This window comes from Quercus lobata, chromosome 7 (assembly GCF_001633185.2).
Source record: "Quercus lobata isolate SW786 chromosome 7, ValleyOak3.0 Primary Assembly, whole genome shotgun sequence".
In the NCBI taxonomy this organism is placed as follows: Eukaryota; Viridiplantae; Streptophyta; class Magnoliopsida; order Fagales; family Fagaceae; genus Quercus; species Quercus lobata.
The window spans coordinates 35,704,400-35,732,368 of record NC_044910.1 but is presented as its reverse complement, the minus strand read 5'-3'; the positions used below and the strand labels follow the sequence as shown (position 1 = coordinate 35,732,368).

Genomic DNA, 27,969 nt, shown 5'->3' with positions numbered 1-27,969 from the left:
TTAGATCTAGTATGCTGTTTTACGTATCGTACGCATATATTGTTTGTATTTTAATTTCACTTTTCTTGTTGTGTGAATCTGTGATGCCTAAACTGAGCATTTGACAGTGATAGAAATTTGAGCAAGCTTTGCATTAATTAATTTAATTGACACTAAAACATAGTAGAAGGGTATGTAAGGTACAACTCACCGTACTGGAAGTAGGAAGCTTCGTGGAAACTTCTCAACCCCGTACAACTGTGCAAAGTTAAGACGGTTACGGTGGCAAAAATCTTATGATTCTTACTTATCCAGTTATCCTAAAATGCTCGAAAGCATGACTAATGAAAACATTGATAAGGACAAGAATAATGAAGAATTCCATGCAATGCAATGTTGTTTAAAAGGAACAAGGACACGTGTTATTGTGTAAGAGGAATTAATTAATTAACTATTTTTGCTTAGAAGATTAGCATCATTGTTTTTCCCTAGCAAATGGCTGTGTTCTAAAGCTACTAAGTGCCAAGGTAAGGAAGGTAGAAAGAAGTTTCTCTGCACAGTAAAAGTAGATGAAGCAAAAGCTTTTTTAGTGTATATAAATTGCCACTCCAAATTGCATGCTTTGTTGATATGAATTTCTGCAACACAAAGTTTATTAGTTTCTGAAGGTTGGTGCTTACGACTATGGTAGGTATTGGATGAGTTTTTGGTGTTATATTTTTCTTTAAATTGCCATAAAAGCAACCATATATATATATATATATATATATATATGTATGTGTGTGTATTTCATACACGTAACCCCACCCAATCTTTTTGGAGTCTGTTGGTTTAGTTATGTATAAGACTTTGTTTGTGTATCTGTATTTCCACATTGTTGAATTTGTAAAACAACCCCAAGTATTTCAAAAATTATGTTGTTATAGGCTTATAATTATGTGCTAGCTAGTTTATTACCATGCATGGATATCGGGCTCCTCAATTCTCTTTTAAAGTAATCAAATATGCCTTATATAATGTTAGTATCCTTATCTCTTGTTAAGATCCAGAGCTTTACAATTTAGTGACACTGTTTGGTTATTCCTTATAGTAGAACTTATGTTTAATTCCTCCCATCCTATTGTTTTAAGCCAAAAAAGACAAACCCCTTATTCTGAAATCAGTATTTTCAAAACATTAGAGCATTTACATTAAAGATGTGAAAAATGTTAAATCCTAATTTTAGTTCTCATCTCTTTAAAATATCATTCACATTAAGCATGTTATTCTTAAAATATTTGACATCTTTACTACAGTGAAGTGTCATCTTTGACACTCTACTCTAACAAGTTGCTAGAGTTTTTTATTATTATTTTTTCTTTTTCTCTCTCTCTCACTCTCTCGTGCTGTGCCTCTCTCCACTGCTTTCTCTCTCACTTGATTAAAATAAATAATATTTTAATGAAGTGGTAAAAAAAAAAACTTTGATGTTAGGAGTATTATAAAGTGAATTATGAAAATAAATAAAGTAGTGTTTTGAGATGCTAAATGCTATATTTTTTGACATGTTTGATAAGACTGCTTTAAGTAAGACTATCTACCATGACATCTTATTTCTAAATCAACCACTCCAAAAATTTAGGGATAAGATTATTTACCATAATCTCTCTTAGACTTTGTAAAAGTAAAAATTTTGTATATTGAGTACTGCACTACATTTTTAAATTCCTAGGGTCATAAAACCTTAGTCTAGCTAACTGATTTTTTCTTAAAATTTTTAACCAAAAAAACATGTTCATATTCATTTGATCTGTTGGCCAAATTTTTGATTTTTGATTTTTTTCAGTTTTTACCTATATCATTTCATCATCAGTTACTCTTTGGTTTCGTATTTGAATTGGATTCAGTTCACCTAGTGGCAAATGCTAGTTGATGAAACATGCTCGGTGCAATTTTGTTGGTATTCATCTTGTTAGGTCGATGATATTTCTGTTGGGAAATACTATTTGGTGGGTATAAATCATTTTAATTCTGCCATAGATGAGTCATCAAGGCATGTGGGATGGGGTCAAAAATTTGGGTAGGCAAAAGAAAACATAGCATTTGTTCTCTTCCATTAAAAGAATCTGCCAATTTGTGTGGGTCTATGATATATGAGAGACTGATAGCCACATACTGAGTGCAATAATAGCTGCTTCATATCACATTATTGCTTCAGTCCAAAAAGCCCACTTCGATACATATTAGTCCCATCCCAATCTAGATTAACATCAAGCCTGAGCATCCACGTTCAAAATATTTTAACTCATCTGCATGGGTCATGTGTTAGTGAATAGTGAGCTTCCACGAAGCTTCGTCTTTCATATCATACATATCCGGAAATCTGTACGAATTATTGTCATATATCATTTAACTTCCATAACTGACAAACGGACATGCAAAGTATCTTTTTTGCAAGATTTTGTGGTGTATATTTACTTCAGCATTAGTACATGGGACACGTTAAACACGTGTCCGCTGCCTAATGTGAACACAAGCTCTTTCTTATATAAAATTACATGTTGGGTAATTTTTTAAAATGTTATGCTATTTAATATGATCATAAATCAATACTACTGTTTATTTATAAAATATTTAAGATTTTAAGATTTTTTGCATTTTAACATGAGTTTATGAGTTTATAAATTGAATAATAAATATAGTTAAAACAAGATTTGATTTATGTGTTAAGAAAAATGAAAACTTTTGTGCAACGATGATTTTTAAAATGAATGAAAAGTTATACTTAGCTAGATATGTAACTCAGTCATAATCCTGTATTACAATCAAAATAGGCCAAAATATAAATTACACCATTTAATTTTATTCAAAAAAATCATTTTAGTCCTTTTTAAATTTGAAGTCGGTCTTTTTTCTGTAGTGTAGGAAAGGGTACGTGGCAGCTGCAATTTCGGCGAAATTTCCTTTTAGTATGGTGTTGAACAAAAGTCACAAAAAACGGCGCAGTGATGCCGTAGTTTTTTGTCCGTGGGTGTCGATAATGTTTATTTCTTCTGGAACCTCTAGATATTTTTACCTACAGTTTGTTATGACATGGTTGATACGTACCAATTTATTAAAGCTCATGAAATCATACAGGATGTACTTGGTGGTTCAGGAATTATAATTCATAAAAGTTCAATCGGGTGGATCTTGTCGTGTGTTCGAGAAGTTCATTGTTCCTAATTAGGCAATCTTTTACTTTCTACATATACTTCAAGCCAACTTTTTGGTCAGTCTATCTGTAGTTCTCTACATGCATGTTGCACAAAAAAAAAGGTTCAGTTGCTTTTCGAAAGATATATGAAAAGCAAACTGAAAATGGTAAGGTGGCAAACAAATTAAAGAAGAAACTTAACTGGAAGCAGCGGACAAAAAATGTGATACGATTTGATTCATTGTGCTAGCTAGTTATCGATTTACTTTAGAAGGTCGGAGTTAGCAAAACTAATAAAAGTCATGCCTGAAACGTTAGGGATATGTAGAACTAAGATTTCAAGTTAAGAGATGAGCTAGAGTATAAACAAAACTGGTCGCTAATCCGTGCGATACACGAAAAATTATTGACTTTGAAAAAAAATGAAAAAATATTTAACTTTTATACTTTTCCATAGTTTAGAAGTGTTGTTTAACTTTGAACGTTATTGAGTTGTAAGTGCATAGTTATCAAAATCTACAAAATAATTTACAATTTTTAAATTAATAAAGCAAAACTCCCCATAGTTAAATATACACACACACTCAAAACTAATATAAACTACAAATATATAAACAAAGACCATGATATGAGGAACACACACCAAGTTTCAAATTTGAGTAGAAATAACAATATAGACAAATCAAAATACGGAACAATATCAAAATTATAATACCTAAATCCATTATCTTTTAAGTTGAATCCAAAAAAATAATTAATTGAAATTAATCCAAACAAATAATTAATCAACCAAAAATCATAACTTTTAATAAGAAAACAAAAAGTCACATGTACCTAAATAAAAACCATTTAAGGTGAAGAATTAAAATTAACCTACTGAGATGCAAATACCAAAAAACCCAAGACTTAAAACTTCAAAATTTATAAAATCTCCAAATTCTACTTCAAAACTAAACCAAATTCAACAAATTTATATATAACATACCAAATAAAAATTTATTGTTCCCTAGACTGGAAGATATAGGTTGCAATTTTGATTTTTCTCCAAAAAAATAAAGATGCTTCATCTACCGTGTACAATAAAAAAAAAAAAAAAGTAGAAATTTCAACCCAAAAACCAAACCAATGAAAACAATGTCAATATAAATATGGAGATTAACCCAAATACTCAAAAGAAAATCAATTCTAAACATAACAAAAGAACAAAATAGAAAGAAAATCTCAGGCACATATGAAAGCAAATAAAAAATTCGACATAAAAGATAAAATTCATTAATAACAAAAAAAAAAAAAAATCAACATAAAATTAATTAATCAAAGAAGAAAGTTGAATCAGATTGCTTGCGTTTTTATTTATTTATTTATTACATTAGTCTCTGTTTTTTTTTTAAAAAAAAAAAAATATTCTAAAGTAAAATTAAGTTTAGGGTTTTAAGGTGGTAACTGCTAAGGTTTTGAGAAGGGAAAAGAGACTCCTAATAGGAGTCTTTTTTTTTTTTTTTTTTGTCTTTCTAAAGTGAAGTTAAATTTAGGATTTTGCGGTGGTAATTGTTATGACTTTGAGGAGAGGAAAGAGAGTCCTAACCAGAGTCTCTCTTTTTCTCTCTTTTTCTTAATCTAACATGAGTCTTTTTCTTTTCTCTTGGATTTTTGAATCAGTGGCTCAGACGCAGTGGAACCTTCCAATAGTGAGCTGGTAAGGAAACTTGATTTTGTGAAATAAAATTTTGAGATTATAATGGCTAGTAGGGAATGATTACTTGAAGAATTAGGGAAGTACTGCCTTGTTGAGTTTTGGGTACTCTCTTCCTATTTTAATTTTATATTGTGTGGGAATTGATCCTGCTGGAAGGGGGTTTATCATTTACTTGTGTAGATGGATAGGGATAGAGGACAACACACATTTCTGCGCCTAGGCTAAGAGCTTGCACCGGTGAGGGGGCTAATCTTAGTTTTAGGCTTTTAGCCCATTGTGAGATGAGATTTTATTTTATTTTATTTATATAAATAAATATATATATATATATATATATAAATTACCAACTTTTGAGTTTGAGTTTAAGTTGTACTTATTAGAGAAATAGTGTTTCATTCCTTGTTAAGTTTTGATTAAACAAAAATAATTTTGTTTTAAAAAAATGATAATGATGAGTTTGAGTTTAAGTTGGACTTGTTAAAGAGATAAAATTTCACTTATTGTTAAGTTTGGACTAAACAAAAATAATTATATTTAAATAAAATGATAATTTTATTTAAATATTGTGTTGAAGTAGAAAATTGTGAAAGTTTTAGAAGCTTCGATTTTATATATTTATATATTTATATATATATATATATATATATATAGATGATGGTGATGATGATGATGATAATAAATTTAAATTAATAAACACCCATATTTCAAGTTAAGAGGAACTGAAGTATAAACAAAATAATAATAATAATAACAACTACAAATAAGTATCCATAAGGCATATAATTATGTTTTGTGTTGAAGATTTACATGTGTTTGGACTAGACAAGGTATGGGTTGGATTAATGATTTTAGAGGGGAGGGGTCAAGCTACTTGGAAGAGAATTCTAAATATATACATACACTATTTTTTTTTTTTTTTTTTTTCATAAGGCCAGGGGGGTCCGGGACTCCGGGTCCCATTGGGCCTCTTCCTTGGTTTGTCCCACTAAATACAAAATAAAAATCTAATTAATGTCTTGCTAAAATGACAAACAATAATTATGGAATAAAAACTATAAGGCTTTGTTTGGTTTGGGGGTGAAAAATTGGAGAAATAGAAAATGGGGAGGAGATAGAAAAGTAGGAAAGTATGCACACTACAAGAAAAATGCCTATTAGCGACCAAGAATTTTTGACGGACCCAAAAAGTCCTCTAAAAAAATCTTATTTGTGATAGCAAAACAAAGCTTTTGCAAATACTTGGTAAAATGTAAAATATTTGTGACCAACAAGAAAAGCTATCGCAATTATGTGTTATAACCGTCACAAATACTAATATTTTGGAGGAAAATTTTCCCTCCATATTATTTACAAGGGACAATTAAAAATCTCTCGCAAAAAGTGTATTATTTGTGACGGTTAAAAAAAAGCCGTCACTAATACTAACTTATTTACGAGGGCTAGGATTGACCTTCACAAATAATCATTAAAATGTCAAAAATTTTGGAAGGAAATATTCCCACCAAATTATTTCTGAGGGATAATAAAAATCCCTTGCAAAAATTTTATTTTTTGTGTGAGTTAAAAATAAACTTTTACTAATACTAAATTATTTGCGAGGGCCATGATTGACCTTCGCAAAAAATCATAAAAATATTAATTTTTTTTGAAGATAAAAGTTATTCTAAAATTCAAAGAAAAATAAAAATAAAAAGAAACATATAAACATATAGAACTTTGTATTCTTTAGATGAACCTTTTGTTTACAATCTAAAAAAAAACATTTTATACATATCCTATATAAGAAATGTCTGTCTTTATTTTCTAAACAATTGTACCCATAAAAAAATGATTGCAGTTTCAACTTCAAAATGGTAGCTTAAAATTCAAAAAGTTTAGCCTCTCTCTCTCTCTCTCTCAAAGGTGAATAAAAATTTCTTCCCATTAAAATAATACATAAAAGATGAGTTTATAGATTAAATAATAAATTACATCTGATTGGCATAAAAATTGGCATGCATGTTAAGAATATATAGAACATGTAATCCAATAGTTAGATTTTCAAAATATTAATTCAATAATAAGTAATTGGGTGATGTAACATTTTTTAGAGTTACATTACGTATAACTTGAATCCAACTCTATATTTCTTAATTCGATGTGAATTTTGACAAATCTACCGTTAGATTACATTATCTTCATATATTTTTCATGCTTATAAAATTTCAAGGTGATAAAATATTAATTTCCGTGTCATTAATCAATTGTTTAAATTCAAGTTTTTATAGTCTAAAATAATGCATAAAAGATGAATTTGTAGATCAGATGGTAAATTACATCCGATAGGCATGAAAATTGGCATGCATGTTAAAAACATATAGAACATGTAATTCAATTGTTGGATTTTCAAAATATGAATTTAATAATAAGTTATTGGGTGGTGTAATAGTTTTTAGAATTGAGTTAGGTTTAACTTGAACCCAATCCTATATTTCTTAATTAGATGTGAATTTTGACAAATTTACCGTGAGATTACATTATCTTCATATATTTTTCAGCTTACAAATTTTCAAGGTGATCAAAGATTAATAGCCATGTCATCAATTAATTGTCTAGATTCAAGTTTTAGTAGTTTAAAATAATGCATAAAATATGAGTTTATAGATCAAATGGTAAATTACATCCGATTGGTATGAAAATTAGCATGCATGTTAAGAACATATAGAACATGTAATCTAATGGTTGGATTTTCAAAATATGAATTCAATAATAAGTTATTAGATGGTGTAAACATTTTTTAGAATTACGTCAAGTGTAACTCGAACCCAACCCTATATTTCTTAATTCGATGTCAATTTTGACAAATCTACCATTAGATTACATTATCTTCATATATTTTTCAAGCTTATAAAATTTCAAGGTGATCAAAGATTAATAACCATGTCATCAATCAATTGTTTAAATTCAAGTTTTTGTAGTTTAAAATAATGTATAAAAGATGAGTTTATAGATCAAATGGTAAATTACATCTGATTGGCATAAAAATTGACAAGCATGTTAAGACCATATAGAACATGTAATGCAATGGTTGGATTTTCAAAATATGAATTTAATAATAAGTTATTGAGTGGTTTAACATTTTTTTGAGTTACATCAGATGTAACTTGAACCCAATCTTATATTTCTTAATTCGATGAGATCAAGGTATATTTACCTATTCACTCTACGATAGTTTTGATAGTTTGATGCAAATCAATATATGCATGTAGTTGGTTTCTAGAATGCATTATTTTAGTACTTACAATTATTATTATTTTTTTGTTTTTAGCCAAAGTGCTTACGCTTGTCAACCATGCAAATAAAGCTGACTCAAAATCTTTTGCATTACACTTGTAAATCATGCAGCAAATTCTATCCTTCCAGCCTAATTCCCTTCAATTAGTCTCACATTTATATTTATAATGGAATATTTTTCTTTTACAATTATCAATTTATTAGTATAGTTTGATACTAATCAATACTTCTTGTTGGTTTCTAGAATATGTAACGTCAATATCATCCAAAATATCATTTGTTAATTTATTTTTTTGGCTTATATCCTTGACGATCATGAAAGTATATACTCTACAGCAATGGTGATAGCTTCACACTAATCAATACATCTATTTGGTTTCTAGCTAGAATATATCATAGTCAATGTCATCCAAAAGTTGAATTTATTACTTACTTATTTCTGGCCTGATCTTTGGTGCTTACACTTGACAATCATGCAAAAACGGTGGCAACTGAAACCGATATAAAATTTTCCGCACTCTTGATTCTTTTTTATTTTATAAGATGCCTTTTAATTTATAAGGTTAAAATTTTTAAAATTGAAGGTTGTTTGTTTTATTTTCTGTGGGTCATTATGAAATCTATTGTTTTACTATTTTATAATATGCCCTTTAATTTATAAGATTAAAATTTTAAAAGTCAGAACTTTATGTCTAGAAGTTGTTTTATTTGTTGTCGCTCATTTTCCCATTTGGATAAACACTAAGAATATATAGGATCAATTAAGCCAAAAAAAAAAAAAAGAGAGAGAAAATATATAGGATTGTTCTAATTGCAATATTCCAAGTTTTCCCCCCAAATTTTTTCCCTCTCACTCTTTCCCTCTCACAAAATTTCCCCAAATTTTTTTCCCCTCAGTCTTTCACTTAGGCCTTATTTGGGAGGAGGGAATGGAATGAAATAGAAAGAAATGAAAAGAATAATTTTAGAATATTTTTCCCTTCTCTTGTTTGGGAGTTTTAATGAAAGGAATGTAAAACTCATTCCCTTATTTGGAAGTTTAAGTGGGAGGGAATGGAATGGGTAGGAGGGAACACTCATTCCTCTCTATTCCCTTAAAACCTCAAATTTTCATTCCCCCCAAAATTGAGAGGAATAGGAGGCAATAGAATTAGATTTAATTATTATTTTTTTTTATTAAAACTCCAAAAATACCCCTATATATTCAACCCTTTATTTTAAAATAGGGGTTTAATAGTAATATTGTCATAAAATGATTCCATTCCATTCCCTCCATGTTGCTCCCAAATAAGATTATTTACATTCCATTCATTTTGATTCATTTCCATTCATTTATTTTAAAACATCTAATCAAGGTTACTTAATTCAATTTCATTTCATTCCATTCTTTTCCATTCCTTTCCTTTACTTAAATACATTCCATTCCATTCCATTCATTTCCATTCTCTTATGATCATTCCATTTCATTCCATTCCACTCTTTTATGAACTCCCAAACGGAGCCTTTGGGATTTCATGAGCTCTCTTCTTCTTATTCTCACTCTCTCATGGTAATCTCTCTTTCTCCCCCCACTCATCTTCTCTCTTTTCCCCCTCCATTGGACCCATCTACCACCGCCACCCATTGCACAGCCACCTATCTGCCACCGCCACCCACTGTACAACCACCCTTTGCCGTTGATGCTGGCCATCGTCGCCACTATTGTCGACCTCCAATCTCGCCATTAGGTACAGCTTTTGTTCTCCCTCGTTGCTGCTTCTTTTGCTCTTGTTGTAATTATTTTGTCTATCTTATTTTTGTGGATTTATCATAGGAAGTTCTCACACAAATCCCACAAAAGAAGTGCTCAGAGCTCAGGTACATCCTTTTGCCTTATTCTTCTTTTACTTAACCATTTGTGATGTTTAATTAATTTGCATCAATTTTTTGAGATGGTCTGACTCTGAGATTCTTTGTTTTGTTTTGTTGGGTTTTAAATTTTAAGTTATCGAGAAGGGACTTGCCTTAGTTCCATTTCTTAGTAAATTCAGCTCCATTAAAATGGTTGGTAAGAAAGGATCTGTTCCATTGATTGAGTATAAGCTACTAGAAAAAGCAACTGTTATATAATTTTAGATTTGAATTTTTATGTTAGATATAAAAAGAATTAATAATAATAATGAAAATTTTAAGGGTTGGTTAAGTAGGCACATGTGGATCATGTGGTGGGAGGCCTCCGATTAGGCAGGAAGAAAAGTGGTGGTTGCCTTGTCCCAATGTACCACAGGATGGATTGTCAGAGGATGCCAGGAAGAGCTTGCAGCAGCGCAGGGATTGTGCAAATCAGATATTGAAGGCGGCTTTGGCAATTAATGGTAGTGTGCTGGTTGAGATGGAGATCCCCAGTGCTTACTTGGATACCTTGCCCAAGGTATAGGTTTCTATTTCTATGCCGATTGACTTATGGTGTTAAGCATGACAGTATGACACAGTTGAAGACTAAAGATGCTATCACATGGTCATTAGTTTTCTTGCTATGTTATATTATTGGTTGAAATAGTAGCAAACTAAAGGAGATTTAGGTGCTTGTAGACATGTGGTCTTAGAAGAATGCTTATCCTAGATGGGGATCATTTCATTTTGATAGGCCAAAATCGTATTGATCCCTTGTGATGAATTAACCAATTAATTTAACTAAGTGAATTAATTAAGCTAATTAACATGCAAATGCGTGGTAGTACAAATAAATCACCAAAAAACTAATTATACAGCGGAAAATAAATAACATGGTGATTTGTTTATGAATGGAGAAAGTCTAATGGCAAAAACCCCACTGGGTGATTTTCAGGTCACCACTCTCGAAATTCCACTATTATCACAATAAGCGGTTACAAGTAAAGGAATCCCAAGTATCTTATCAACTTACAGTTGAACCCTTACCCCAATACCCAATTGGACTTGTTCTATAGTGACAGTGCCTCCTTTCAATGCACGGCTCCCAAGTACGTGACTAAATAATTGCGCGGATCTCAGTACGCGACTTCAGTCACCAACTAAAAAGGTTGTTGATCGCAAAATTCTTTAGTTCATCCACACGGTGAAGATCAAGAAGATGCTTGGTCACAAAACCCTACGGTGCACATACACAGCAACTTCTTCAAGAGAAAGAGATGAACTAGGGTAAGAACTTCGTCTCTGGTCACAATTTGCTTGAACAGAGTTTGCTCAATACTTGTGCAACTTGTGAACTCTTTGACAGCCCTTAAAACAATCCTTTTATATGTCTAGGGTTAGGAGAAAAGAAGGCCCAAAAACACATCTACGGATCCCAAGAAAAATAGATCAGAAATTCTGTTTTTGTAAACCTTAATAGATAGAAGCTGTCGAGCATTTGTCGAGCTAGCTATTAACCCACGGGGCTGAAACAACTTCTTGAACCTCGACATATGCTAGCTGTCGAGCTTTAGTAACTTTGCACTTTCAGCTTGTTTTCTTGGACAAACTTGAATGCTTCAACACTTAATCTTGAAACATGGTTTCTTGAAGTATTTAAACACATCCTAAATCTATCCAAATACAAGTAAAGTCCATTTTGTCAAAGGATAAGCCAATTACATAAAATAGTGACACATATTTCTAACAAGTGAATCACATATGTCCTAAAAATCTCCCCCTTTGGCAATCTGTGACAAATAGGGGTGATGTTACGTTCACACCAGGGTGGTCCTAGGACCACCCTAACCTGAAAAAAAAAATTTATATATAATATTTTAAAATTTTTTATTTGCCTACTCTTAAAAAAAAATTAGGAACACCCTCAGAAAAAATTAGGAATACCCTTAGATTTTTTATTGCTAAAAATTTTGAACTAAAATCTGTAAAAAAAATAAATAAATAAAAAATTGTAACAAAGCAAGCTCACCCAAGGAAAAAAAAGCCCAACATCAATCCTAAATAACAGCCCAACATCAATCCTAAATAACAAATGGTAAAGCAAACCCAACCTAAAAAAAAAAAAAAAAAAAAAAAACCCAACCTAAAGAAAAACCCAACAGATTGTAAAGCAAACCCACGAATTCTTTTAAAAAAAAAAAAAAAATACAAACCAAAACCCAATACGCTCAGTCGATTTTATCAAATGGTAAACCAACAACTGATATCAGAAACCTTACCTAAAGAAAAACCCTTATCGGCACAAGCAAAATGAACCAGAAGCATTAAACCTGAAGCACATCGGCGCAAGCGTGACGACGCCTCAAGTCCTTCCACCTTCCTCGCGCGAGCACAGCCACATCGGGCATCAGAGATCGGTCCGATTCAATCAACGCTTGGCCTCGACCCTCGAGTCCTTCTGCCTTCCTTGCCTCACGTGCTGTTGCCACGGCGCCGCTCCTCAGGCCTCCCTTAAGGTATTTCAGTTCTTTACACTCTTTTTCTCTCTTACATCTTTGCCTCATTGGGTTTGTTGTGGTTTGAGACTCTCTCTCTCTCTCTATCTGATTCTCTCTTTCTCTTTGAACTTAAATTCAATAAATTGGCTTTACAGCTTCAGCTTTACTTTATAAATTATAACTTTATTAAAGTTGCCCTTGTTTTAACTTTATTGCGTTGGTGAGTTTGTCTTTTAGTATATTGTAATTTGTGAATTTATATTGTCTCTTGTAGTGACTCTTGTCTATTGGTGAGTTTGTCTTTTAGTGAATTATGATTTGTTAATTTATCTAATTGGCTCTTGTAATGACTCTTGGTACCCACTAGGGGGTTAGTCTAATTGACCAAATACAGAAAAAATTAAATTATGTTACCCACTAGGCAACGGGTTGAGCTGCATATGGGATGTATATTACTGCACAGTGAGGTGTTTGCTACTAGTTAGTAAAGAAAAATAATGAAGTAACTAAATTATAATAATTAATAATTTAATTAACCAATACATTATAAAAGAAAAACAAATTAAATTATGTTAGGTTAAACAATAATTAATAATTTTATTAATATTTCAAATAAACTTATAGTTAATTGTTTATTCTTTTGCCAGAATTATGAACAAATATTTGATAAGAAAATCATGTACCCAATAATTTTATAGATTGTGTAATTTATACTTTTTAAGGAACACCTTAAGAAAAATTCCTGGAACGACCACTGTCTTAGTGCTCTTTCTGTCAATGAGGCAAAAATTTGCAAAGTATATAGGTGTTTACGGCAACAATCTTGTAATTGTTTGTCATTGTTTCCTAGAGTATTTCTTAATTCTAACATCACATTCTAAACTGGAATCAGTCAGTTTCTAATGGAATATATTTACTGGAATAGTGATGACGTAGCTGAGCTGCGAACAAATGTCTTGCCAAATATATATTCTGAAGCTTGTTTAAATCTGTGTCTTGAGATGGACATTAAGGCTATTGATCTTTGGACCGCAATTCAGAAAAAGGATGGGTGGGCAACTGACTGCTTCACATAAGTTTGCTTACATGTGCTGTAGCCTGTCGGATTTTTTTTTTTTTTTTTTTCAGTGTAGATAAAATATTAAGCCTCAATATATAACATTAATAGAAGTAGTAAAAAAAGACTTGTTTCTTAAGCAAATGATAGAGAGTATGATTGTGGATAAAATAGAATGGCTAAAAGGAATAAATATTATTGACCTTGACTTATTTGTTGAGGATATATAGCTGAGCCCAAAATTTTAAGACTAAAACTTAGTTGTTATTTTTGTATATAAAACAATGCAATCTTCAATTATTCTTTGACCCCTTTGGGATTTCTATCCAGGGATGGAATTCATTTATCTTCTGAGGGGAGCAAGATAGTGGTGAAGGAGATATTGAAGGTTTTTAGAGAGGCCGATTGGGAACCAAGTCTACACTGGAAGTCATTGCCAACTGAATTTGAACAGGTTTTTGAACCCAAATATTTGATGAGAAGACCTTATCCAACATCTTCAACGCCTGCTTCCTTAGACAAATGAAACAGGAATAGGTCCTAAATATATTGAATTGATTTTTTTTTTTTCCATAGCAAATATATGTTTGCACTTTGTAGTTCGAAACTTTAAGATTGGTATTGCTAAAATTAAAGATTAAATTGGTTGCAATCGTGTTCTTTCTTTTCTAATGTGTCGTATGTCTTTTTTTTTACATAGGAAAATGTTGGAGAAAATGGGCAAATGCTCCTTTCAAAAAAAAAATCTAGCATTTTGCCCTATTTCCCAAACTAATTAGAGAAATGCCCTTCTTTTGAAACTCAATTTTCTCAAAATCGAGTTATAAAAAAAAAAAAAAATTATGGCGCCCTATAGTGGCATTTTAAGGAGTTTATAGTGACGTTTTAAAGAGCCTATAGTGGCATTTTGTAATCCGATCTCCATGAAGTCGAGTTACATGCAATTTTTTTTTTCTTTTTTTTACCTATAACTCAACTTCATGGAGATCGGATTACAAAACACCACTATAAGTCCTTAAAACGTCATTATAGGCTCTTCATGGAGATCGGATTACAAAACACCACTATAAGTTCTTAAAACGTCACTATAGACTCCTTAAAAACGTCACTATAGAACTTAACTCGATTTTGAGAAAATCTAGTTTCAAAAGAGGGGTATTTCCCTAATTAATTTGGAAAAGAGAGCAAAATGCTAGATTGTTTTTTTGAAAGGAGCAAAAGCCAATTCTTTCTGGAAAATGTTATTTGCATAGTATACACCCTCTATTTAAAATTTTGATTTTGAATTAAAAGTTTCTATCTACTTTTATCTAAAAATAATAAAAAGAAACCAAGAAACCACCCCGCACATGCAAAATTATAGAAGATCACATTTAAAATTAAACAATTCCAACATATTGAGTATGATTATATGTGTAAAAGCATCTACCATACCTGAAATATTAAAATTAGTAGATATAATAATTGGCTGCAATTATAATGTAAGAGTAGTATGCACAAAAAATATGCAAAAAGAATTATCCCAAATGAAGTACAAGTACCTACTTGATACGACTACAAGTTTGGCTGGTTCAAAGCTGCATTCATGTGAGTTGTGCTCAAAGCTCTTTAATTATTCTAGTGAGGTTAACAAATACTTTTTTTGTTAAAAACACAAAAAAATACCCTCAGATAATTTTTTTTTTTTTCAGCTTACCAAACATGTTTCCAATTCTAAAAAATCAATAACAATAATACTGTTTGTTGTTTCAATTTTTAAAAAACGAAACTATACTATTAATCCCTAAAGTTTACTTACTAAGTGCTATTAGTCTCTTAAGTTAGAAGTGAGCACTATGGACCTTTTAATTAAGTTTAAAAAAATGAGCACAATTGGCCCTTTTGTTAATAACCATTAGTCTAATGCCTACATAGCCAACAGAACTATGACATGTCAAATTTTTAAGTGACGTGGCAACAAATTTGATATTAAAAATCAAATCACAAAATTTGACTCATTAAAAAAATCCATCTACCCATTACTAACCCATTTTAAGTGACCTATTAATAGACATATATTCCCAATTTGAAACCTCATTATTTGAAGAGAGAGATAAGAGAGAAATCCCATCAACCTTTCACCTTTTCAACAAAACCATCCCGCCTTTAGCCCACATATTTTCCAAATCGAAAGGGCCCTGTTGCACATTGCACAACACTGCATTCCAATAAAATAGAGTGATTATCTGACAATATCTTAATTAGACACCTTTGAGCAATCACAGAAAGATGCTCCTTTAAGAGTGGAGTAAGCAAAAATTTGTTAATATGAGAATGAGAATGGATATTGGACCACATAAAATCTCCACCCTCCAAAAGCAAATCCACTAGCCCTCGAGAGAAAATGAAATTAAAGAACTCTTGCACTACTAAGGTGGTCAAATTTTCCCCAATTCATTCACTAGGAAAGCGAACCACCTTGAACTCAAACCCCCCACCCCCAAAACACACACACACACACACACACACAAACACACACGAAGGTGCTTCTCACCAACTGAACACCCAATCCAGTTCTTCCCAAATTAATATCCTATCAGAATCACGATTGGGCCCATAATCCACATATGATATACCCTAGAAAACGCCCATTCAAAACCTGAAGACACAATTACCAAATGACAAGACAAAGATTAATTCTCTGCAACCCTTTGTCTCTACATTACCTTTATTAGACTTTCTTGGACTAGGAAAAAGACTCTCATCCTCATGGGTGTCATTTGGACCTTTAGCTGCTGATGTAGTGGCCTGTGATTTAGTTTGACAAGTTGAGCCTAGTTAAATTGGTCCAACGTTGTCTGCCCTAGCATTAAGTGAATCTGTATTTTCAAACTCAATCCCCAGCCCATTTTAATTACTATCAGATTAAGGCCCAACCTCTAATTCAGAAATATCTGACACTGTGCTGGTGGCTATTTGCCAAGGGGGTTTTACAACTTTGCCCTTCGATTCTGGCGTTACCAGACCGTTAAAGCCCCGACAACTCTACATCTGCTGACCCTCTAGTATAACTACTGAACTTTTATATTTTCTTATTCTTCTTAGTGCAATTTTTTTTTTCTAGTGCTATTTGATTACTATCCTTAGTTGAGAAAAAAGAAAAAAAGAAGAAGAAGAATGATGGGCTGATTTTATAAGATTTGCATTGTATTGCAGGATTTTGCAATGGCAATCTAGGATGCATGGATACTTCATTTAGGGGTGTAGTCATGTACCATGTTGTACTTGCTGTTTGATGTTATAGTTTCCATTTAGGGGTGTAGCCATGTACCATGTTGTACTTGCCGTTTGATGTTATAGTTTTTTAAAAATTGATGTGTCATTGCATTGTACTCATGTCTGTATCATGGCAATGCCCTAAGCTTTCTTTCTTTTTGGTAACGTATTTTATATTTTGGTATTATCTTAGCATTTACCAAGATATTGTGTTTTTTTGTAATGTGTAATGTGCAATTGGTTTTAGTGCGTTTTTGTTGAGTTTGCAGCATCTATGTGTTTGTTAAAATGTCTGGTGGACTTTAATTTTGTATTGGCTTTGCGTTTGCAAAAATTCTTTTATGATCAATTGAACTAGACACCTATAGGTTTTGATCTCTTTCTTTTTCTTCTGTTCAAATAGGAGGCACAGCAAGTGATACAGTGAGCTCAATTCGTGTTAGGGTTTGAATTCTGTTAGCAGAGAGTACTAGACAGGTTTGGCGATGGAGAAGCATCGTTGTAATATTGGATCTTGTAGATAATATGGCAACCCAAACTCTCTTTTGAGCAGAAGCAGAAATTTTTACTTTAAAACACCTTTTAGTCACTGTATTCGCATATGAGTTTGCAATTTGGGAGTATTGATTAATTACTGGTCAACTGTATTGATATGTTTCTTATGGCATTTTTCTAGATGATGCATTTGTATTTTATTTGTATTTTCTTTTTTTAAATTTTTAAGGCTTTGATATTGGACTTGTATAAAAATGTTTGCTTGCTTTGTAGGGTTTGGCGTTGTTGGCACACAAGAAGCTCATTGTGGAGAAGCTTGCGGGAGAGGAGACTGAACAGAAAGTCAAAGGGGAGGCCAAGAAGGAAAAACACTGGGTAAGTCAATCTTAAAACCAAATGTTATGACAAGCATATGTCTTGTTTGTAATTGTTATCTTCACGTATCATATGTCAGTGGTTGCTTTTGAGTTTTTAAAAATGTTAATTTAGGTGGCAGAAAAGGGGTTGTCCGCATCAAGGGGCATGTAAAACCTGCGAATTATTTGGATTCACATGAGAAGTTTTTGATTGGGTTATGTAAAAAGGTTGAATCTTACCATCCAGCGATTTAATCCTTGGGAATTTAGGTGATGCAAATTTAGCCCATTGTGCTTTTTGGTCCTAAATTTTTTTTTTTTTTTTTTTTCCTTTATTTGTGAAGCAGGATTGAAATGTTGAGAGCTAAACAGATCAGGCTCGTACAAGAAGAAGAAAGAAATGGAAGAGCAACAAAAAATTGAAAGGGATAAGAGAGAGCATAGGACGAACCGTGAAGGCACAAAACTTTTGCTTTCTGAAAAGTGTCAATACAAGTATACAACAAGAAAAATCAGCCTAAAGCTCAAGACAAACAGGTATTATGTAAACTAGCTTGTAACCCCATACAATGCATGAGATTTTTATTTAAATAAAATTTTAAATACTTTTTATTTAATCTTAAAGGAATGATCAAAAGTATAACATAAATTATTGTGAAAATATATCTTGATATGATATATTAATGTTAAAGTGCTAAAAAAAAGGAAAAAAAAAACCCGTATTTAAAGGGATTCTGATACGAAGCTTAAACTAAAATAACCTAAGCTGACTATCATAATACAAAAACATGCAACTGAGATTATATATTAATTTGAAGAAGGAAATAAGACTTGCAACGATGAGTTTTTTTTATCATTTTCAGACCTCTTTCCCACCTTCATTGAAGCTGCATCAGATGAAATCATCACCTGAACTAAACATGCTCACACATTCACCACAGAACACAGAGGTAAGATTCTGTGATGCACCAATTAGTTAAGCCTTTTGAAAGGTTTTTTTTTTTTTTTTTTTTTTAAACTTCAAATATTTATTTGTTTTCCTTTTGTTTCAATGTATAAAACAAATCATAATTGGTTAGCTCATATGTAAATAAGAGAAGTGTTACACTAATGATAATGGCTGTGATGATAGAGTTAGCGGTGGTGGAGGTCATTGCAGTGGTAGCAGCATGGTTTGAAAGAGGTTTAAGGTGGAGAACTGTAGAATTATGTGTTTAACAAAAAAAAGTGTAGACGATATGGCTCAAAAGATTTCATGAATCTCAAGAATAATAACTATGCCAACAAAGAGAACAGTGCTATTTGGGCAAGTATACTGAGAGCTCGTGATTTGGTTGTAAATAGTGGAGTTAAAGGTTCATTGAAGCTTATAATCCCTTTTTTTCTGCTCGCCAACTTGGCTTTGTGCAACTGATTCCTCTCCCACCTATTTTCACTGGCAATGTGCCTTGGCATGAGAGAGCAACTGTAAAAATGGATGAGATCAATGTTTTGAACTCCAAAGATGAAGCTCAAACAGAATCTTTTAAATTGAAATTGTTCTGGAGGTGGTCTGAATCCTCTAAACCATTTGAGGAATGGTGGGACATTTACTTGTCCTATTTCAACACCCCTGAAGCACTTCAAGGTTGTTGGATACCTGGCCCAAGTGTTTAAGGATCATTTCAGGTATATTTTCTTTGATGTTATCAGAAATAATATACTTTTAACAGGGATTGAGTTACATCTCAGGAACCCACAATGGATCCCTCCATAGATGTTGAACTTGATACCTTATGTAGTATAACAATTGTTGGTTCCAATTCAGAATGTCTTCTTTCTTTGTCAAGCTATTATTAAATCTTCTCACAAGTTTACATTTTTCTCTAACCAATTTTATCCTTTTTTAGGATTTGGCTTCAATGAATCTGACAGAAAAAGATGAAGGAAAAAGAGTGCAAGAAACTGAAGAACAAGGGGATGATGAAGACATATTTGCCAAGGCTCGTGCTGTACTTGATAATCTTGAAACAAGCGTACCTTCAGCATCATCAAATGTGGATTTCGTCATGCTGAATGAGACCTTACTGTGCATTTGCTCTTATGTGGTCAATTCTGTAGATGAAGTTCTCCTAGATGATGTTGCTCAAGGTTGATTCTATGAACTTTGTCAATCCATACTCCCCTACATGCATAAAGAAGATAGGATTGAAGGTCCAATTCTTTCTATGTTCATGGACCAATATGAGAGCTCTATCAAAGACCTTTCTCAGATCAGAAATAAAAGAAACATAATTGAAGCTCTTAATCATATCATTTCTCACACTCCAAATCCTAGAGCAGCATTCAAAATTCAAGTAGCTGATGCTTTGCAACATTTGACCACTACATCAAATAAATTGATGCAAGCAGAACAAGAACGATGCGAGGCTCAAGCCAAAGTCAATAGATGTGTTCAGAAAAAGAATGAGGCTAAAGCATTTGTGGATGGACTGCTCCAACAAAATGAAGAAGTGTCAAGACGTTTTGAGTCTCTTTCTAGATCTGAAGAAGAAACAAAGAACCTGACTATTGAAGTAGTTTTTACTGAAGAGAAAATTAGAAATAACTGGTCACTGATTCGCAGTATATTAGATAATTTTCAATTTGAGGAATAAACTCTTCTTAGTGTGCATTTGTCTCTAGCTTAAAAAGCCAGCTTATTTTACCATTCAGCTTATTTTTGCTATCATTTATGGGCTCTACTGCACTTTTTTTTACTATTTATGAGTCCCATTATACTGTTTTAGTTAATTTTTATCTTTATCTACAGTACTTTCAGTAAAAAGTTTTCAGTTTCAACAAAATAAGTAGATCCCAAACAGACCATTAGTTTGTATTTCTTTTCTTTGACTTAATTTTGAAAAGCTAGCTTGTATAACTTTTAACTGTTTGGCAGTTTTTGCCTTTATAAATATGTTTTGTAAGATTTCTATATGCTCGCATTGTATCTGAACTTCTCAATCCTATTACAAATGCTAGTTTTGACCATTTATTTGGCCTTTAATATTTCTAATGTGAATAAGCCAATTCATTCCACGAAATTTCCTTTTAGTATGGGGCTAAGGTTTTTATTTATTTATTTATTTTAAAAGTGTGGAAATAAACAGAAAAAACGGCTCAATGATCCCATACATTTTTGCCTACAACAAGCTGTGGGTGTTGGTGTTTCTTTCTTCAGGAACCTGTAGATATTACCTACAGTTTGTTATGATATGGTTGATACGTGCCAATTTATTGAAGCTCATGAAAACATACAGGATGTACTTGGTGGTTCAGAACTTAATTAATAAAAGTTCATTCAGGTGGATCTTGTCGTGTGTTCGAGAAGTTCATAGCTCCTAAATAGGCAATCTTTCACTTTCTACGTATACTTCAAGCCAACTTTTTGGTGAATCTATAGTTCTCTATATGCATGTTGCACAAGAAAAAGTTAAGTTGCTTTTCGAAAGATATATGAAAAGCAAACTGAAAATGGTAATTGGCAAACAAAAGAAGAAACTTTAACATTTGAAAAGATTAAGTAATTTGAGTTTTTATTTTTATTTTTTATAAATATGATGTGGCAGTACAGTTGGCAGTTAATGTGGTATGAAAATTAATTTTACAGACTTTTTTTTTTTTGAAACAACAACATAGACTAAATTGACATGACATTGAAAAAGTTCGGACCAAATTGACCCAATCAAAAGGTAGAGATCATTTGACACATGTTGTAAAGGATAGGGACTACCTTTTAATTTACACAAAATAGCACCCAAAACTTTACAGTGAAGACAGCCTATAAAATTGCTCTTGGCCTCAAAAATCAATCCCAAGGTGAGCACTCACAAGCACAGCAAAATGGCAGACTTTGGAAGAAGGTGTGGAAACTGAATGTGCCCCCCAAGGTCCGAACCCTTCTGTGGAGAGCTTGTTCAAATATCCTGCGCACAAAAGACAACTGCAGCGCCGTAAGGTGAAGGTCAATGCGAGGTGTGAAATCTGCTCCCAACACTTAGAGACGCCTTGTCATTTGCTGTGGGAGTGCCCCTTTGCTAGGAATGTCTGGTCCATGGCAAGTAGACGAATTCAGAAGTGTTCGAACAGTGTATCAGACTTCTTCGAATTGTTTCGAACTATGATAACCAGGCTGAACCAGCAGGACCTTGAGACTTGGGCAGTTATCGTGTGGGCTCTATGGAATACACGGAACAAATTTTACTTCGAAAAGACTCAACTTCAGCCAAGGCAGTGCCAGTGCTTTGGGTCTCTTAACAGATTAGCAGCACCTCATGGCAGCACAAACAGCTTGAGTATACTCTGTTCTAGTGTGTCTTTTCACTGCTGCATTTTTTTCTTACTCGTGGCCTCTGTTTTATTGAGAACTAACCTGTGCTTTATTTTTCGGGGTCCACTGTGTATGCTATATAGTCCAGCTTGTAATATTTTGCTATCTCAATAAAGCTTTCTATCTTTGATCTCAATATATATATATATATATATATATATATATAACCCTAAGACAAGACAACACAACACATGCACCAACTCCTTAATGTTAAGGTGGCTTGGTGGGCAATTTGTTTTCCCAAAGAAAGGGGTGGTTTTGGACCTTTTGGCATTAGAAATGGAGTTAATTGGAATAGGAAGCAATCTTGAGGCATCTATGGCATCCTTTGGCTTTTGCTAAGGTTGGGTCTTTATGGGTGGCTTGGATCAAATTTATAATCGGGGTGGAAGTTAAATTTTGGATCAGAGATGAAACAACCTAATGAGTGTGTCCACAATGAGTCCGATCCAATCTACACATACATAAATTCCCGTAACTACCAATGTGAAATTCTATAAATAGGGTTTGAGTGTCCAGTGTGTAGAGAGAGTGCATGTGTATATGAGAGAGAATAAAAGCTATTTCTCTTTCTCTCTTTCTATATCTACTCTCGGTGAAGGACATTCGTATCAACTAATGCAAAAATTTATGTTTATTTTAACATAAAAACTTATTTTCTCTATTTTACATTTCAAAACGCTACATATCATATTATCTATTTTACACTACATTTCATTAAAATATCAAATTTTCTTGATTTTTTTAATTGTCTCTCTTTCTTCAATATATATATATATATATATATACAAAATGAATAATGTCAATGTAAATTTATACAATTATTATTGCAAACATATATTTTTACACAACTTTACATGGCTTGATGTGGATGAATTTTGGGTTTGATTGGTTAAAATATAGTACCTTTTCTATTATAAAAACACTAATGCGAGTGCTGCTCTTAGGCAATAAATTTGTGCATATTACTCTAGTAGCTAACAGCCTAACACCACCATGAGCAAAGACATGAAATGCATTATTAATGGTATGATACGAGAATTGAATCAAATCCTACCTGTTTAATTGTTTATACACGTTTTATGACACTCGAATCTTATTTTCCCTAATGGGCCTGGAACCAACAAGCCCAATTAATCTTGGCACAAGAATACTCTTTGATATGGTAGTGCTAAAGTTTAAGAACTTTGAATAATGACTCGTGGAAATTTGCTCTTGCTTGATGTGATTACTCACATTCAACAAGTTACTTGAGGTGTAGATTGACTGATTTGAAAAAGTACCCCATTCTGTGTTTTGATTTTTCTTCTAGTACTGCCATGTTATGTTAAGTGTTTTTTCTTAGCATTGTGAGTAGTTTTTATGTTGCTGGTTTGAGTGGGTGCAGCTTGCTGCCTTGTCTCGTGTTCTGCTTGCAGGTCTCATCTGGTTTGAATAAAATTCTAATTCATAAATAAATAAATAAAATGGACAAAAACAAAACTTACTAGCCATCAGACAGTTTCTTGTCCCCATCAACAATTCTCTCTCACACACATAAGAAAACGTTACAAGATTTATGTGGCCTTAATGATGGTTAATCTTTGCCGAAACAGTGGCAAGGTCGTTCATACAAAATGAAGCCGAAAAATTCTAACAAAAATATCAATCATCCAGGAAACTAAGATAATAACAACACTACATATTACCTGTTGCGCTCAGGGAATGCAAAAACTCTCCCGTGGGATCTTCTACTTGCATAATTGAGGGAAAAAAATATTTCTAGTGAAAATTCTCAAGAGAAACATGAGTTCAAATTTCTGCCGTAGCCTAGTCTGACGAAGGATTCTCTGGTTAATGGACTATGGCTCTGATCTAGACCTCTATCAACTTGGTTCAATTGCAATTTCTCATCTGAGAATCAGCTTCTACCACTAACTTTATATTGTCTCCAAAACAGCTGAATGCCTAGGCTTGATGCAATACACACGGGATCCAATATGCTCGGCTTCAAGACCAGCATCAGCACAACCAGTGAAGAATAGGGACTCGTCTTCCTTCCCAATTCTGCGTCTCCAGCTCATTAAAAATGCTGGCCGGGGCAACCTGACCTCTGCTGCTGCCAGTAAGAGGCATTAAAATATCAGCAAGAATATTAATTTCATTCTCTATTACATATAAGCACAGAGTTTGTTATTACTATACTACCATTCGGTTCAATATCCAGTGGTGGAACTGCTTTGTTATCCTTGGGCTTGTAACTTTTGAGAAGAAAGGAAAGAGTCTTGATCAGGTTTGCATACTGTTTCACATCTACAGGCACACAAAAACATATTAAGACCTACTTTTTTTTCCTTTTCCTTTTCTAAAGAGGGCTTTTGTCTTTGGGGTTGGGGGATACAAAACTACGAATATGTAATTTCCGGGCTAGTGAGGACATCAACTTAGCAGCCATGGAGAATACATGTCATTCAGGTGGTATGATAACAAACTCCTTCTCTAGAGATGGACATCATTACTTATTTCACCAGACAAACCTCATCTGTTTTCATTGCACATAATCTAATACTCACAAAACCAAAGGGTCATATATTGTGCATATATTTAACATCTTACCAAAATTTCACAAGTCCATACAGAACGACCATCATAATTTTTGCTTCTTTTGATGTGAAACTAATTACTTCAAAGGAGGGGGTGAGATACAACTGGAGATCTGTCCTAAAATTATCTATGTAATCATGGGAGAGAGGGTGGATGGGTTCTCACCAAAAAAGCCATAAAGTATCCAACTATTAATCACTCTAAAAAAAAGATTAACAATGCCATGATAAACATGACAAACCGCAAAAGACTATCCATTTGGCAACAACTGACAGTAGTATTGCCAGTTTTTGACACCAAGAGTGACTGTGACATTAACACAGACAGTATCTCAAAGAACTCGAATGCTCCTGCTTTACCCTTTAGCCCTTTTAGGACATTCCACAGAACTCCTAGCTAAGTATGACGATTTTTTTGGTCACTTAGCTTATGATATTTGTTGTACTTTAGACTATTAATGCAAACTCCACCCCCCAAAAAAAAGAGTTAAGTCAGACAGAATCTAATAGATCATAAGCTTACACAACAAGATATCACTAGCAATAATCAAGTCCCAGTCTGGGTCAGCGGCTGGAAAGGTGTCTCCCCATGTATCTGAAAACATAAGCATGGGCTGGATTAACGACATTTAATCAAAAACCACATCAATTATTAAAATTGAATAACAGTGAAAGAGAAAATCAATAAAATTATTTTCCAGAGTTAAGCCAAATAAAAAGAACCCAAAGTTATATTTCTCCAACTAATAACATCTGAATGCCACATTCTATGCAATGATTGCTTTAAGAATTGCTTCTCCTCAGTAGTTAACAACATAAGGATCACACAACTAAGTGAGCATAGAGGAGACTCACGCTTTAGGTGAGGAAGGACAGGAGTAATCCCATTAGCCCTGCAGTTATGAGCTATGTTCTCCTCAATTTCCTGATCATCATAATCTGATGTTGTGATGTCCACACAAAACAACTTTCGGAGATATATGGCCAAAGCACCAGTGCCACTGCCATTGAAAAGAACATATAAAATCAAAAGCCTAAAAATACTAGAAACCAACTTTACTCAGTGATACCCAGAACTTACTAAAATTGTGAACTAATTAAGAAAAATCAGGTACAAGGCTTTTAAGTGGAAGCAATACTTAACAAGTATCAGAAAGCTTAAAACAAGGCATATTAACTCTGGATATAGCATATTAGGTTTACACCTAGAACCACTGCCTCAAAGGATTCAAACCTCAAAAGGAGTCACTAATAAAGCAATAAACTCAAACATAAGCACAAAAGTGTGGGGTCTTGAAATATATTGGTGCAATTGCAAATAAACAACAAAGCAAGATTTTAATGCAAATACAAAAATAAATCACCATCAACAGGAGTACAAAACCACGGTGCTAAAGCATCACAACCCAAGGAAAGCATTAGTCACATCTACATCAAACCCCAAAAGAATTAGTCAAGTTACAATTAGGGATCTTCTCAAGGGCTTCTATTCCTAAGATCCATATAGTAGAGATGTGAGACACAACAGACGCTCGCACAACACATGCTTATATTATCCAATCCAATCAAAATCTACACAACATCAATATCACAATTTCCCCCCCTTAAGATCCTTAACGTCCTCATTACTGTATGTGCTGTGCTACAACACCCCCAAGCCACACAGCATTACTAGGTTAAGTCTATTATCATTTGTCACAACTTGAGTTAAGTGCTAGCCAAACCTACGCTATACCCCAAAAAACTAGTTAAGTTACAATCAGGCCTCCACGCAATCTCTTATATATACAATATCCACCTAGTAAATACCCAATGTGCGACTTAGCACACACCTGCACAACAGACACTCATACAATCCAATCTAATCAAAATCCACCCAATCTAAGGTATCATGTAAAGATTGCTAAGAAGAAATGAATACAGCATGGAATTTTCTGATACTAGTAATGAACAAGTGAACAGCTAATAGACATACCTGCCCAATTCAATGCATCGCCGCCCTTCTATTGATGAACGGTGCTGAACTAACCATTCTGCAAAAGCAAATGTCCCTGGCCAGAGTAAATTGGCATTCAGCTGATGAAATGAAAATTCCCGGATGAGCAATTCCTACAATACAAGGCAACACACGTGGATAGGTGTAAACAACAGGATACCAGACCAAACATTGTTAAAACATAGGCCGAGGAACTGAGGCTCAAACCACATCCTATCTCGATTCAGTGCAACAGTACAATTTGCTATTATTCCTTTTCTGTATGCTATATAAAGGTCTACCAGGTTCAGTTTTCAACATATACAACACAATAAAGATACTCATTCTTTTCAAACATTAAGGAAACAGAAACAACTATATTGGGAATAGTTAAGGCCACCAATAGTAATTCATCTGCAAATTTTATGAAGCATACAAAATGAAAAGATTACCAATACTTCAAAGTAAAAACTAGCAACAGATTCTACAGGTTCTTAAGGAAAAAAACATAACCCATTTCATACTTTTTATTGTCCAGTTTGTCTTGCAAATTACATAAGTTTAGTTTTGCAGTTCACATATATGTATGTAAAAAATAAAAGGATAAGGTATACCATTCCAGGGAATTCATGACTCCTCTCGACGTAGCTTTGCTGGGTCTCTGTCGTTTCATCAGCTGAAAGGAAAAGGGAACAGTTAGTTTTATATTTGAATATAAATCTGGAAAACCAGCAGAGCTGTAACACTAAATTGTGAGAGAGAGAGAGAGAGAGTACGAGAAGAAGAGTCATCGTCTTCAGGAAAGAGAGAAGATGGTGAGAATAAAGCTATGTCCATTATCTCCCTTTTCCTTTTCTTCTGCTACACAAAATCTAGAGAGGTGTGGTGTGGTGCGGAGTGGTGTGGTGCTGAACCTAAACGCCTCGGCGTGTGCACAATGTCATTCAACGACGTGCCGTTCACTATTCCTCTGGAAAATGTATATAATATATATATATATATATATATTTTTTTTTTTTTTTTGGTCAACGGAAAATTTTATCAAAATATAACTTTTTTTTTGGTTGAGAAATTGGTTTCTACAAAAATTTTCTAAAAAACAACTCTATTTTATTTTTAAGGATTCTACTAAACATAAAAGAATGAGATAAATTTTTAAAAAAATACTACCAAATATAGGAAAATAAGATAGTTTTTCAAAAAATACTTTTTGGAAAATAACTTATTTTCTCTTTGTTTCAAGATTAATATTTTACGGAAAATAAAATATTTTCCAAAAAGCATTCTAGAAAATTATTTTATTTTCATATGTTTGGTAGAAACCTTAAAATAAATTAAAAAACTATCTATTGACTTTTTATTTATTTATTTATTTAGTTTCATGTGAAATAGAGATGTTTTTCCAAAA

The 27,969-nt window shown here is 32.9% G+C and overlaps 2 protein-coding genes and 2 long non-coding RNA genes across 12 annotated transcripts; 3 read left to right on the top strand and 1 right to left on the bottom strand.

Moving 5' to 3' along the window:
- The first annotated feature begins 619 nt into the window (after nt 1-619).
- LOC115954167 lies at nt 620-3,148 on the top strand. Its single transcript, XR_004083832.1, has 2 exons — nt 620-666; nt 2,879-3,148. It is a non-coding gene; the product is annotated as an uncharacterized LOC115954167 (long non-coding RNA).
- Nucleotides 3,149-9,621: 6,473 nt separating this feature from the next.
- On the top strand, nt 9,622-14,067 carry LOC115952671 (rop guanine nucleotide exchange factor 1-like). 3 transcript variants are annotated; one of them, XM_031069862.1, is made up of 4 exons: nt 9,622-9,850; nt 9,937-10,170; nt 10,310-10,533; nt 13,881-14,067. In XM_031069862.1, the coding sequence occupies exons 2-4, from the start codon at nt 10,164-10,166 to the stop codon at nt 13,902-13,904; spliced, it is 255 nt and encodes an 84-aa protein (XP_030925722.1). In that variant the 5' UTR covers nt 9,622-9,850; nt 9,937-10,163; the 3' UTR covers nt 13,905-14,067. The 3 variants fall into 3 exon arrangements, 2 of the variants coding, with proteins under 2 accessions (XP_030925722.1, XP_030925721.1); XR_004083510.1 differs by lacking the exon at nt 13,881-14,067 and having other exon boundaries at nt 9,937-9,980; nt 10,108-10,748; XM_031069861.1 differs by lacking the exon at nt 13,881-14,067 and having other exon boundaries at nt 9,937-9,980; nt 10,310-10,748.
- Nucleotides 14,068-16,054: 1,987 nt separating this feature from the next.
- On the top strand, nt 16,055-20,327 carry LOC115952599. Of its 5 annotated transcripts, none has more exons than XR_004083477.1 (7): nt 16,055-16,594; nt 17,209-17,675; nt 17,790-17,884; nt 18,004-18,193; nt 18,520-18,606; nt 18,789-19,324; nt 19,546-20,327. It is a non-coding gene; the product is annotated as an uncharacterized LOC115952599 (long non-coding RNA). The 5 variants fall into 5 exon arrangements; XR_004083478.1 differs by lacking the exon at nt 16,055-16,594 and having other exon boundaries at nt 16,654-17,282; nt 17,574-17,675; XR_004083476.1 differs by lacking the exon at nt 16,055-16,594 and having other exon boundaries at nt 16,654-17,675.
- A 3,146-nt stretch (nt 20,328-23,473) lies between these two features.
- LOC115954300 (EEF1A lysine methyltransferase 3) lies at nt 23,474-27,508 on the bottom strand. Of its 3 annotated transcripts, none has more exons than XM_031072218.1 (7): nt 27,338-27,507; nt 27,176-27,237; nt 26,562-26,695; nt 25,442-25,587; nt 25,110-25,181; nt 24,192-24,296; nt 23,474-24,099 (listed from the first exon to the last, which is right to left on the bottom strand). In XM_031072218.1, exons 1-7 carry the CDS (start codon nt 27,396-27,398, stop codon nt 23,924-23,926), a joined length of 756 nt encoding a protein of 251 aa, XP_030928078.1. In that variant the 5' UTR covers nt 27,399-27,507; the 3' UTR covers nt 23,474-23,923. The 3 variants fall into 3 exon arrangements, with proteins under 3 accessions (XP_030928078.1, XP_030928077.1, XP_030928079.1); XM_031072217.1 differs by having other exon boundaries at nt 23,474-24,102; nt 27,338-27,505; XM_031072219.1 differs by lacking the exon at nt 24,192-24,296 and having other exon boundaries at nt 23,474-24,102; nt 27,338-27,508.
- Between the last annotated feature and the right edge of the window lie 461 nt (nt 27,509-27,969).